The sequence below is a fragment of the Eschrichtius robustus genome, chromosome 14, assembly GCF_028021215.1.
Source record: "Eschrichtius robustus isolate mEscRob2 chromosome 14, mEscRob2.pri, whole genome shotgun sequence".
Classification (NCBI taxonomy): domain Eukaryota; kingdom Metazoa; phylum Chordata; class Mammalia; order Artiodactyla; family Eschrichtiidae; genus Eschrichtius; species Eschrichtius robustus.
Genome location: NC_090837.1, coordinates 78,256,762 through 78,270,502, shown reverse-complemented (window position 1 = coordinate 78,270,502; position 13,741 = coordinate 78,256,762). Strand labels below are relative to the sequence as shown.

Sequence of the window (13,741 nt, the reverse complement as noted above, 5' to 3'; positions counted from 1 at the left end):
CTGCGCCACCAGGGATGCCCCGGTGCTCCTTCTTATAATACAACTAAGAGAGAAGAATATGTCCATCTCTTAATGGGGTAAGAACTAAAGCCAGAACCACCTCCAGTCAAAGAGAATCAAAAGTGTCGAATTATGGGTTGGTTAACACCAGAAGTGTGATGATGAACCAGCTCTTTCATCATTTTACACAGTAAAAGGTGTGACCCAGAGTGATTAAATGATACGTCAGTGATTATAGCTAGTACAATCCAGTTTACTGAACATAATATTTATGAGCCTGGAAAAATGTTTGGCACTGGGAGAAAGAGGAAAACAACAGTCTCCAAGTGGAAGGTGGTCACTATCTCATGCAGAAATAAATGTATAAACACAGAATTACAATGCAGTGTCTCCAGCCAAGATGGGATTAGAACATGCATCTCTTGGTTTACCAGTGGCATTTACATCTACCCAGCTGTCTCGAACACTCTGAAACTTGGCCCTCAGTGAATCAGATCTATCCGAAGTAAGACGGGCGGACTGCAGTGAAAGAAAACTTAACATCACTTCTGGCACATTGCAGGTATCCATGAGAAACACTGGAGCTCTGCTGATTAAAATGAAATAAAATGCCAAGGTTTCATCGGCACCGAGGAAACCTTGACCCTTGCTTGGGGGCCTTCAGAAAATTCTTTCTAGTTTAGAATCCCAGGAAAGGCTTCCAGCTAACAGTGAAACATAGCCACTGTTACATGGCGAAGCCCAGCAGCATAATTTCCAAGAGCAATCCTCGGACCAAAAGAAGTCAGGAGGAGAAGGGATGCAGCCAATTGGAGGATGCGTGCAGCCTGGGAAACTGCACCTGGCACTTGCTTCATGCACACCCGGGGGGCATCAGAGCGAGAATGGTACAGGGAATCAAGCGCTGGGCTCAGAGAACAGGTTGGGTTTTGTCTCAGCACGGATCAATCTTGTTGTACAATACTGGGCCACTCACTTTATTTCCTCGCATTGCAGTTTCCCTATCAGTACGTAAGGGAAAAAAAACAAAAACAAACTCTGATGTGACCATATTCGCGCTTCTATAAATATGATGGGCACAGAACAAAGGGTTTCCAAATATTTCCCCAGAAGAAAGTCATAAATGACACAAGAGATTTGAAGGGGATATTTCTGACGCATCACGTGTGGAGATGCACATTTTGATTTCTTTTTTCTACTAGGAAAGCATTCACTCACAAGTATCACGGATGGGTTTGGACTTAGAATGTCACTCTCTAACACAATCTTCTTGAAAGGGGAAACCCTTGGGGTAAATGATGGTGCTTATAACCAAGAACAGGAAGAAAGGAAAAGACAAAGAAAAAATAACAGACCATATGTGTATCAAAGTCAAGGTCCTGGCTTTATTTATACGATTTTCTTATCAAAAAGATTCTATTGAGCGTGCGCCTGGAGCCCAGGATTGTGGTAAGTCTCACTGTTGGCCCCATTGAGAGTGTAGTCCTGGAAACCACCTCTGTGTATGTCTTCATGGGCATGGAAGTGTTTTATTTGTCTGACAAAGGATGGCAGAAGACTCAAGACAGAGGCAGTGCTTTCTCTGGGGACGACATAAGAGGCAGCAAATAGGGGAGGGACTTTCAACAGTCAGGTCTTTGGGGGACTAGGGGATAGCAGTGAGAAAGCCACAATATCTTCTCTGATTATTAGTCTTAACAAGGTGAGGAAAGTGCATAGTGAGCCTCACGACAAGAAATGGTGAGATGTCACCCTCCAATGGCCTAAGTATGTCCAAGAGGAAGCTGGGCCACAGGAACATGAGGGACATTGTTTCTGAAGGTCTATGCGGTCCTTCTTGGGGAACCACAAAAATCAATCCTAATCCTTCAGTTTTGCAGGTGGGAGCTGCGTGTTCCCAGATACACAACTATCTCAGATATAGAAAATGAAACAAGATAAGATAAAAGGAATTTTGCCCTGACATCATTTGTACCCACCCAGTAGATGCGGCCATGTGACATCTGCATTCCATTAGTAAACATGTAAAATGCCCAAACCTACAGTAGGCAGAGCATTGCCCGTAATGTTCAAATGCAGAGATGACTTGGTTTTAGGATAGTCTGCAAGTCTCATGGTTCTTGAGTCAGACCTTAAGTTTGAATATAATTTAAGTAAACGGGAGGGAAGAATGAGAAATTTCCAGTCCCACCCCCGCAAAGAAAAAAGGTAAGTAAAAGCACAGATATGCCTGAAAGGAAGGGAATTAGATGCACAGAACTATCTATCAGGATGGAGGCTGCGTGCTGGATACTCTTGCGAGATGAAATTGCATTGTTAGAATAATAGAATACATAAATAGAAAACAGAATTATATATTAGAATATATAATGTTGCTCACAAGGGCATGCCCTCACCCCTCCTGCACCCTCTTGGGTATCTGATGTACTGTTCTATACGGAAATCCTGAATAACATCCCTGTACACATGGGTGGAGACAGAACATATTTCTTCTATTTTCCAAGTGGGAAATTTTAGATACAAAACAATTCACCCACAGTTATCAGGCCAAGACAACTCAAGATCAGAATCCAGGCCACCCACTCGCAATCAGTTCCTGCTACCTGTGTATGAGAAAGGGACCTCACTTCAAATGACTATAGTAAAAAATTGTGTGGCTTGATACTCACTTTATCACCTTATGCAAGTACTTTAGTAACAACTTGTATTAAATTCAGACATTACATTTTACTATGTCCATGTATAATGTATAATATATAATGCATAATAAACAGCACATAATAGATACTGACATATATAATATATAGTATATATAAGTACATAATATACATTGACATACATAATATATATAGTACATATAAATATAGTATCAATATATTATATATATTTATATATACATGTATTTAATGGAAGGGACAGACAAGGGAAAGTCTGTTTAGCACCTTAAAAAAGTCTATTTATGTAAAAAAATTTGGGGAATACATTTTATTTATATTGGGATTTAAGGAACTAAATATAAGTACATCACTGAAACTTCTGAAGAAATTTGGGTTTTCTTTGTTTGTTTTCAAAGAATTACTTCATTTTCCTCCAAGGTAGATAATTTTATCCTGTTCTCATCGGAGAAAAAAATGTATGGCTTTTATTTCTAATACAAGTGCCTATGTTTTTTGAAAAATCATTACTTAATTAATCTACTTATTAAACATAAATTTTATAGGCTATTTTTAACACTGCCTTAAAAAATGGGCTTCTTCCTGTTTTGAAGGTTTTCAATAATAGGCAAAGTAAAACAATATTCTTCCTTCTGTGGCTCAGAGAAAACACTGAATTAAGCAGCAGAAACTATTTGTCCATTTGTCTAAGGTCAGGGGAAAAGAGCCTTAATCTTTTTGTTTCAAAGATTCCACTCAGGTCCCCCCAATAAAGGTAAGAAGCGCTACAGATCAATTATTAATTTGTCAAAGCATTAAATAAGATAGGTTTCACCTCCTCTTAAGACGGCCTGACTCAATGTTTGCCCATCACAAGTAGACTTAACAAGCCCCTCATTGCAACCAAGCAAAACTGTGTTTCGATCAACAACAACTGTGCTTGAATGAACTTTAATTTACTGTTCTGGATCTATGTTCTTCCCCTCTCTCCTTAAAAAAAAAATAAAAAAGAATATGTAAATAATATCAGAGTGGCTGTTTAAGGTGAAGGTGATTAAAGGGTTAATGTGAAAAGGTGCAGATTCAACAATCCAATACAGCACATCTACCTTCTGGGACACTTCAGTTCCACAACTCAGCTGGGACAAATTTATTTTTGTAGTAATGCATGGAGAATTCAAGGATGGGTGGTTTATATTTATAGCAGCTGCAGATTAACAATAAAAGCAGTTGAGTGAAGCAGGTGGAACAGACTCTCCTTTGATGGAAGAGTGGTCCTTAGTCTTGAAGCAACATGAAGCATTTTCAAGTTATTACAAAAACTTTTATGGCTGGAATATAAAGCTTGGGGTCTCTTGCAATTTGGGTTTCCAAATTTGACCTTAGAAGAGGAGGCGTGTAAGAGCTGAAATGTGTCCCCTCTCAATGTATAGGTTGAATTAACTCCCTGTCTCCCAAAATGTAACTGTATTTACAGAGTAAGTCTTTAAACAGGCATTAAGTTAAAATGGGTGGTTGGAACTGTCTCTAATTCAATATGACTGGTGTCTGTATAAGAAGATGAAATTTGGACACAGAGAGAGACACCAGGGATGTGTGTACACAGAGGAAAGCCCATGTGAGGCACTGCAAGAGGTGACCATCTGCAAAGGCAAGAAACCAAGCCTGTCGGCACCTTGATCTTAGACATCTGGCCTCCAGAACTGTGAGAAAATACATTTCTGTTGTTTGAGCCATCCAGTCTGTGGTATTTTGTTATGGCGGCCCTAGCAAACCAAGATGGGACATAAGGTGATTCTCCACTGCTCAATCCTTCACTACCATTATCCTAGTTCATGGTGATGGCTTTGTATCAGCTCCAATCACCACTGAACTATGTATAACAGTTATATTAGTCATTCCCCTTCCCCACCCTGTATTTTCATTATTGCTCTTGTGATTAGATATTTTCTCCCTAACCAGGCTGTCTACAACTCCAGGTCACAATGTCTATCGTGGGCTTCAGCAGCAACAATGAACATGTACTGTTGTACTGACAATATGTGGGTCAAACTGGTACTAATTTCAAAGTTTCCAAATAAAAGTATTCCTTTTGTCTGAGATAAAATAAAGGGATTATTCATCCAAAAGGAGAAGCCCTAAATAAGTAAGCTAGGAAAAGTGGTGGCTTCAATGTATCCCTTAAAGGATGTTTAAATGCAATTTAGATGTTATCACCTAAAAAAAAAAGAATGCAAATGCTTGGAGCTCTAAACCTTAAAAGATGGATTAGGATGCAAGAAATTGAAAACCAGCTGTTCCGCATGGTCTCCTGTGCAATAAACAGGGGCAAAGGTACCTGGTTAAATATCTCTAGTCTTAGGCTGAGAGGCATAAAATCAAAATTAGCAGCTACGTCCCAACAGTATTGAAGTGAACGACCTGGAGCAACTGGCAGATGGGAAAGAAATTAAACAAGTATATGATCAGAAAGGCAAAATGTCAGTCTCTGTTTGGAATGTTCCAAATATTACCTAGAAAACTCCTACTCACCCTTCAACTCCCTATATCTTATGTCCTCTCCTATGGCAAACCTTCTCAAACACCCAGAAGTCCTTTGTGCAGACTTCAAATATAGCATTTATCAGATTACTGCAAAATGACTGTAACATTCAAAGATGGTAAAATAAGAAAAAGAATGTGTACCTTAGAAGGAATTAAATATAATAATTGATATTCCCTTGATTTTTCATTATCTTTCTATTTTATTATTCTGGGTCCTCAGAACATAGGCTAGTTCCTGGTAGGGGGAAAGTTCTGGATACTCATTTATCCCAGTCTCCATGGGAACTCTACCTATCCTCTCATAATTAGTGCCTAATGACCATTTTCTGAAAGGAGAACGTGAAACAAATTTAAAAGGATTGTCTTACCACAGATTTTCATTCCACCTTCTAACCAAATTACTACTACTGTTGCTGTTGCTTCTGCTACATAGCGGCACACGCATATGAGCACACAGATACACACACACACCCCTTATTGATCTGTTGTAAGACATTCTGATTCCCTGTGGCTCATTAAGGTGAGTTGGTAAAAAAGGAATAACACAGCCATACCCAGTGTTATGACTCAATGTTTGTGTCTCCCCCAAATTCATATGTTGAAATTCTAACCCCCATAAGAATGGTATTAAGAGGTGGGGTCTTTGGGAGGTGATTAGGTCATGAGGGTGGAGCCCTCCTCATGAACGGGATTAGTGCCTTTGTGAATGGAACTCCAGAGAAGGCTCTTACTCCTCCCCATGTGAGGACACAGAAGACCACAGTCTATGAACCAGGAAATGGGCTCTCATAAGACGTTGAATCTGCCAGTGCCTTGATCTTAGATTTCCCAGCCTCCAGAACTGTGATAAATACATTTCTGTTGTTTAAGCCACCCAGTCTATGGTATTTTTTATATAGCACCTTGAACTAGGACACCCACTGAAGCTGAAACAAAATGAGGCAATGCACTCAAAGGGCTCATGTGAAGAGTCACGCAGAGCCGTACAAATATCTCTGTTCCATTGTCCTCAGTTACTCAAATCTTGATTGACTTACTGTGACCGTGTCTAAAAGAGAGTATACTATTGGCTCCTTGAAGTGACTGAAGGAACTCCAGTCCTCAGTCTCCACTCCTTCTTTCCTCATCTGCACTCTCAAAACTCTCCCCAGTTGAGTTGATAGAAGCACTTTCCGTTTCCTGTGGTTGCAAAGCACTCTCCAACAAGTCCTTGCTCATGCAGTTACCCCCCTTCCAATTCCTTAGAGAGCCATTTTCCAGGCTTCCTTCTTTACAAAGACTTTTCTTATCCTCCTACTTCAGCTCTCCCAATCCTAAGCAAACTAATTCCTCTCTTTTCCATCTTTCTACCTTGAATGACAGTGGTAGCAAGTGTGCATATATCTTGTCATTCCGGATCCTTAAAGTCAAATACTGAGTTGGCCTCCTCTTTGCATTTCCTACCACCCGATGGGCTGGAACAGGATGGGCACTCTATAAGCATTAGTTGAATGCTGTTGAAATGAATAAATGGATGGCTTTGCTTCATCATTTAGAGAACGGTTAAGTCAAAATGTATTATGTGACATGATGCAATACTACACAATAGATAAAAGGGATACATAGACTTCAAACACTTAACTTATGTTATATATATAAAATGTATGGTAGTGGTTGCTTGGGGTCAGGGGAGGAATGAGACCAGAGGGGGGGTTTATCCTTCACAAGGATTTTCACTTTGTCTCTATCTTTTCATTTTCATTTAAAAAATAAAGAATACTGAAAGCAACTTGCTTGTTAATTCAGGATGGTAGGAACATAGGCATTTGTTAGCTTATTCTTTATACTTCCTGTATTTTTAAATTTAAAATAAAAAAAAACCATATATTTCATCTCTTGAATGTATAGGAATATTTTTTGTTTAATTAACTGGATACGAAGGAAAAACATCATCATGACATTTTGTTGTTCAGTATACTCTCAAGCCTGGCATCATCATATGTGTGTATGTGTTTATTGTTTGTCTTTGATTAGACTGTAAGTTACATGAAATTCTGTTTGTCTCTGCATTCTTAGCTCTTAGATCATTGGCCACACCCTAGGCTCTCAAATAAATACTTGTTGAACAAATGAAACAGTATACTGACCATTCTGTGTACCTATCAACCTTTTAAAGATATTATTTCATTAATAATTGGAATTAAATTAGTCTTTAGTCAAAGCTCCTCCACTTATTTTAAACAGTAGATTAATTCACTCCTGAAATTACATGCAGATTTGTTGTGCAGATAGGAATGTGCATTTTTCTGCATAGAGAAGTGAAAGCAGTAAAAAGGGTATGAAGGGGAATGGTGAAAGGTGTCAAAGGATGTTGGTGGTGGCTGGGACAAGGGAACAAAACAAAAGGACAGGGAAGAGAACAAATGAACAGAGAGAGAGAGTGATAGGTCTAGACAGACATCTGAGAGAGGCAAGGAAGCTTGTGGTGATGATGACCATGTTTATTATTGTTATGACAATAATTCTAGACCCCTAACTACTGCCATGTATTAGGTACTTTCTAAGAGCCAAGAACTGTGATGGATTCTTTACATACGGTAACTTTATTTTTTTCAGTTTAATACCCCAATATTGCACATGTACATAAAGCTCAGAGGGCTCTTTTACTAAAGATTGATTGATTGAGAGTGACAGAAAGAGCATCAAACCATGGTCTGTTGTGCTCCAGAGTGCCAGTTCTTAGCCACTGTATAACTGTGGAGCCCTGGTCAGCCCATGTCCCTGGTCATCAGGAACATCTCAGTGATGGCTTACTCCATCAACTTTATTGGATTCTCACAGCCAAATTTATAGGGCTAAAGACTTACAGGGGCAGTGGAGCCTTATTAATCAATACCCTCCTCTTGTGATGTATGACCAGGTATTCATTTGCATTAAACTGTCCACCTCAGACCAGCTACTATTTTCCAGAAGCAGCATGGAACACGCAGTTCCCAGGGGAGCAGTGCACTTTTTTTAAGTGCCTAAGAGAGCTATCTCGCTACCAGGTAAGGATTTCCTACCATGGATTCAAAACCCAACCTGGTGATCTTGGGGATGCTATTCCTTTGGAGATATTATTAAGAATTATTTCCCCAACCCCACCCCATTGTTTCCTAAGCTATGATCCAAATTCCAACATTGCTAGAAAAAATCAATACAGAGATAAAAGTATAATTTTTAAAGGAGATGGAATGGAGTTCCCCAGACCATTTAGATCTATCAGTTGAAAAAATTTCTATTTTGGCAACTTCAAGCATTGGTAAAAGTAAGTTGGTCCATCCCTCCCTCCCCTGGGCCTCTGCTCTATCATCAATGTCTTGTTCATCATATCCTATAAAACAAAGAAAAGAAAAGGAATTTTTAAAAAAGAAAGAAAAGGAAAGGTAAGGCAAGGAAAGGAAAGGAGGGGAGGGGAGGGGAGGGAAAGGGCGGGAGGGAGAAGAGAGGAGGAAAGGGAAAAAAAAGAAGAAAAAGAAAAACAGAAGCAAGGTCTTCATGAATCCCTCCATGTCTGACAGAATTACTGCAATGAGACCCCTTTGTGGGATGAAGTGGCAACATTCCTTATCTGGTACAGAAGGATGCTGGAAGAAAGAAAACTTGGTTTGAAACAAATAAAAACCAAATCCATTAGTTTGTTCTCTCTGTCGTTTTTTGTTTGTTTGTTTTGTTTTGTTTTTTCATTAAAAGGGCAGACCCAGCATATGAAACACTTGGGAAACCTACATAATCAGAGAGTTTCAGAAAAAGGATAATGCTTCAAGAGCAACTACCTAAAGGCCCCCTCCTTTTTAGGATACTGAAACCTAGATAGACTAGCGAAATTACATGTCAAAAGTCACCCAATCCCAAGGTGTTTATTTTATTGTGGAGTTGGAGTTAATCTTCACAGATTTTTTTTTCTCTTAAAGTTTCCATATTTTTGTCCTTAAGGTTGTTAATTTCCAAGTGTACCCTCTCTCCTTTCTCGTCCTCTTTCCTTCAACTCTAGTAAAAGCCAAAAATGGACAGCAGAGAATAGCCACCCAATTCAGTCTCAAGCGTAGGTGTATGATGAGACACCTGGGACAACCAGACTTCAGCACAGCCACTTACAATTTTAAGACCCAGTGTTCTCCTTCTCTGGCACCTGTACACAGTGGTACACATCCAGAATCACAAAGCTCACTGGCATCAAATTCCTACAGAACAATGTTACTTACATGGGTTCTAGACCTGCCTCTACACTTAGCCGTATGATACTGGGCAACTCAACCTAAACTGAGCCTCAGTGTTCTCACCTGATAAATGGCAGAAATAGCAGTCTTATTTGAGAGCTTCTTTTAGAAAAAGAAGCTCAAGTCAAGGGTATGCTGGTAAACATTTAACAACTGGTTCTCTGGTTAGTGGGGGGAAGCCCTGATTTGCAGTGTCTGCCAATTTCTGTGGTGTAAATATGCCACCAAATCTGTGTTCAAGCTACAAACAGGATGTCACTGAATACCACACCAGAAAAGCTACTGTGAGCTGACTGGAGAACGTTCCAGTACACTAATTACTACATCTACCTATGTTCCAGTACACTAATTACTACATCTACCTATAGGTAACACCACAGATGTTCTTGCCTTTGAACTTCGACTCCACATTTCACTTAAGCTGAAGCTTTTCTCTTCTCTCTGCACATCTCACTCCTACTCATAATTCAAGACTCAGCCTTACAGCCAACTCTTCCATAACTCTTCCAAGATCATTTACATCAGAATCAATTCTCTGGTTATCATATCTCTAGTTAACTCTTACTCTATTTTTCCTGTATTTATGAGTTGTGTCAAGAGCCTGTTTTCTCCCCTTGCCCAGCTCATGTCATAGTCTCCACACTCTCTGACAGTACAGAGCAACATCCCTTGAACATAGGAGGGGTTTGATCAGTGTCCATTGAAGAAATTAGTAACTAAAACTACTTTGAAAAAAACATGACAAAGTCTTATCAAGAAGTATTTTCCCCCCAAGGACTGAGAACTCTTCGAAGACAGGACAGTGTTTAATTCGTGTTTATATTCTTAGTATTTCATTTGTGCCAGATAAAAATTTAGAACTAGAGGGAACTGAACCAGAGCAATGGTATTTCCAAAGTGGCTGATGCAGGTGTTACCAATAGAATTGGGATGGGAGGGGCCCAGTTGACATCGGGTTCCAACCTACCTACAGGATTTCAGTGCCGTGTGCTTCTCCTGCCTCAGATCTGCCTGTGAAACCTGGACTTGCCACAGAACGTCAGATCAACAACACCAGTGAGCCTTAGTTATCACTAGATGGCAAGACAGGACCACCAAAACAGCCATGAGATGCACCCAGTCTCCCAGCTGGGAAGCCAAACACAGGGGAATGAGGGACAGCATCTTTCCTCAGCACCGTAGCTGTGAACAGAAGTAATTAGGTTGCAAGCTGAAGAGGCGGAAGGAATACCCAACACACACATGAAATGTTAGCCTAGAGGCAAAAAGCCAAAAAGGTGAGCTGAAGGCTATAAACCCGGAAGAATTAGGACCAGGGACTGACATTCCCAAGAGGCAGTGAGGTAAAATGGAAAACAGTGTCTGGCCTTATCATGGATGACAAACTCTCAACTGTCTGTCATGTTCAGGAGAGAAAGTCAATATTGGGAGTTGCTACTTTTGACTATATATGGAATAACGTTTTTAAAAAAAGAGTACATGTAAAATGCAGAAATTACACTGATACTTTCTTGAAAACTTCAAAAGGTACCTCAGGATGATTACAAAGCTCATTTATGATTGCCCTATAGGGATAAAACAATGCATGCTGGTTTACTATGTGCCCAGTTAGGAAACAGGCTCTGAAATGTTAGTGCCTTGGCCAAGGCCACACAAGCTAGTACCTGGCAGATCAAACCCAGGACTCTCTGAATCCAAGCCCTTTGATCCCTTCTGCTATGTCATCATGCAAACTAAAGCAAAAACAAGGCTCTAAAATAATGCTTTACCTTTGTCTTACGTGGCTTACACAAATCTGAAAGGAATTCCGAAAGTGTCAGGACCTAGCTTCCAAAGGTAAATACTTTGAGGAATAACATTCATGTGGAAGTAGAAGCTCTTGACTAATTAAGATAAAAAGGGAAGGTCTATTATAGTCCAGCCTCATATATTTAAAATAGTGTTGCTATTTCAGTTAAGGGTCCAAAAACGGTGAATTGAGGTAAACTTTCCTTGTTAGAGCTTATTCTCCGTCAGGACCTCACTGAACACCTGGATCTGTCTGCTATTGATCTGGTACAGACTATCTGGTAGATGGATACTTAGGGTAGAAATCAAGAATTAAAACATGTCAATAAGGTTTTTTGTTTTTTTTTTTAATTCTTTATGATGCCCATGATACACCTGGGATTTTCTTTTCACCTTCTTTGAAATGTGGGATCAGGTAAAAATGTTAACCCTTATGGACAACCTTTTATTTTACCCCATGACTTTCCCATTTCTTTTGCTTCTATGTGTGCTGTGTTTTGTTTTGTTTTGAGCTTTCAAATCCAGTAATGATCTCCAGTTATCTTATGCCATTTTTCAGAGATGATTAGAAAACTTTACAGTACTCTTCTGGCATAATACAAATATTGCACAAGCAAAAATTAGGTGTGAAAGCAGAACAACTAGTTGGGTAGTTTATATGAGTGGCAGAATACAGTTTACTGAGCCTAGAATATTCCATAGCCTTTCTAGGCTAAAAGTGGTGATTTCTTTCACAGAATTCTAGGCCATTTGTATTATCCAGTCTTACTGGCTGCAAGCTACTCAGGTTTAAAGCACTCTTTTATCACACTAGGGTCCACCTGAATCTAAGTCAAAATCTGACCAACCCAGGTCTTATTTGTACTTACCTGAAAGCAAAACTGAAATACAGTGCCTCAAGAAAACTCAGTGTAAGTGCAAAACCAATGGATAAATCATCTTTTTATAAAAATAAACAAGAGCAACAACAAAGCACTTCTTTTTGTTTTTTCTAAATAGAGGCTAAAATGGTTTTCAAAAGAGATGTAGCCTCCTACGCAAAACTTCCGTATACATTGGGTCAATGCTAAAATTATGGTTTCGGACCAGTCTGTCAAGCAACTCTCTCAACCAAATTCTACCATTATTTATACTAATTTTCAATGGACATGGCCACTTAACCAGTTCACTGCCTTTAGCTGTACTTACAAGCCCAGAGAATTGATATTGATGCAGCCCAAGGGCATCCAGAGATGCTCATGTGCTCAGTTATGTATCAGACATTTTCCCTTAGCGAAGCCTGAATGGACACAAACTATGATCCTAATACGTCCTCGAGCAAATGCCTTTCTGGAAAACACACAGTATACTGCGCCATGCCACTTATTTCCTGTCCTCTCCCCTCTCCTTTGATATGGTCAAAAAAGCATATTCTCTTAGAAAAAAAAATCAAGTACAACATGTTTTATCACTGTAAATTTCCTTGTTTTAGCACAGCAAAGGCCCCAAGTTGTAAGATTCCTTATCCTTGTCAGGACCAACATAAGAGAGACATGGGCCATTTCCAGAGATGGAAGGGAAAACTATACAACCTGACAGAGAGGGCTCCTTCTCCTCTTGTCCCCATGCTCCTGGCACTCATGGTGGCTTTTGTTTTTTTCACCTCCCTCTTGGTGGGAGAGAGGGTAGGTAAACAATTACCAAAGGCTCTGATCCACTTTCAGCTTTGCAAGGAGAGAAAAGGGGTTGGGGCCATGGCCATGGCCTGGTCCTTCTACTCCTGTTTTCTTATATCTCCAAACCATTCATCAGTTACTAAGGAGCAGACATTCCTTCATAGAACAATTAGGGGCTGGGGACCACAATTAACTGTTGATTAGAACTTAAGAGATTGTACTTTCAGGAAGAAAAGGAAGATCTTAGAACAAAAATCATGTAGGTTGGTTTTAATGAGTGTTGCTAAGGATGATGAATTACCCCAGACTCTAATATTTCATAAGTTCTTATACCCTTCTTCTCTTACTCTTTGAGAATAAAAATATAGGGAAAATGTTAAGTGTGGGATTTTCTGACTCAAAACCACAAAAATGTCCTTGAGAAGGCCAGCTATTAAGTATCCCAGGGCACCTGTCGTAACTGGGTCAACAGGTTGAAAATTTGACAGGTAGAAAATCTTCCTGTCTGAAACTTTTCAGCCCACGCATTTCTTCTAAAATTACAACCCAATAGTGAGCCTCTGTCAAATGGTCTAGAGACATTGATTTTTCTTCTCCCTTTTAAGAGGCTTTCTGTCCATCTATAAAACATTCCTCTCTTCTCTTTACACTGAAGTTTCCTTCAGACGTTTATAGGACACATTAATTTGAGGGGTTTGGATAGGTAGCCATTTTCAATTTCTGACTGAATAAACTCCCTTCTCCTCAAAGAAACATAGTTTGAGGAAAGTGCTCTCTCAAGAATTTTATTAAAATTCAGGATTATTTTTTCATTTCAAGTACAAAAATTGAGAACAAAATGAGCAAGAAAGATTTGCTCGGT

The 13,741-nt window shown here is 39.5% G+C and overlaps 1 protein-coding gene across 1 annotated transcript in view; it reads right to left on the bottom strand.

Annotated features, from left to right (window-relative positions):
* Nucleotides 1–13,741, bottom strand: part of DCC (DCC netrin 1 receptor) — a 946,816-nt gene that overhangs the window by 884,981 nt on the left and 48,094 nt on the right. Inside the window, exon 2 of the mRNA XM_068562459.1 lies at nt 432–519. Coding sequence (XP_068418560.1) covers nt 432–519 — 88 coding nt within the window. The remainder of the gene's footprint in view (nt 1–431; nt 520–13,741) is intronic.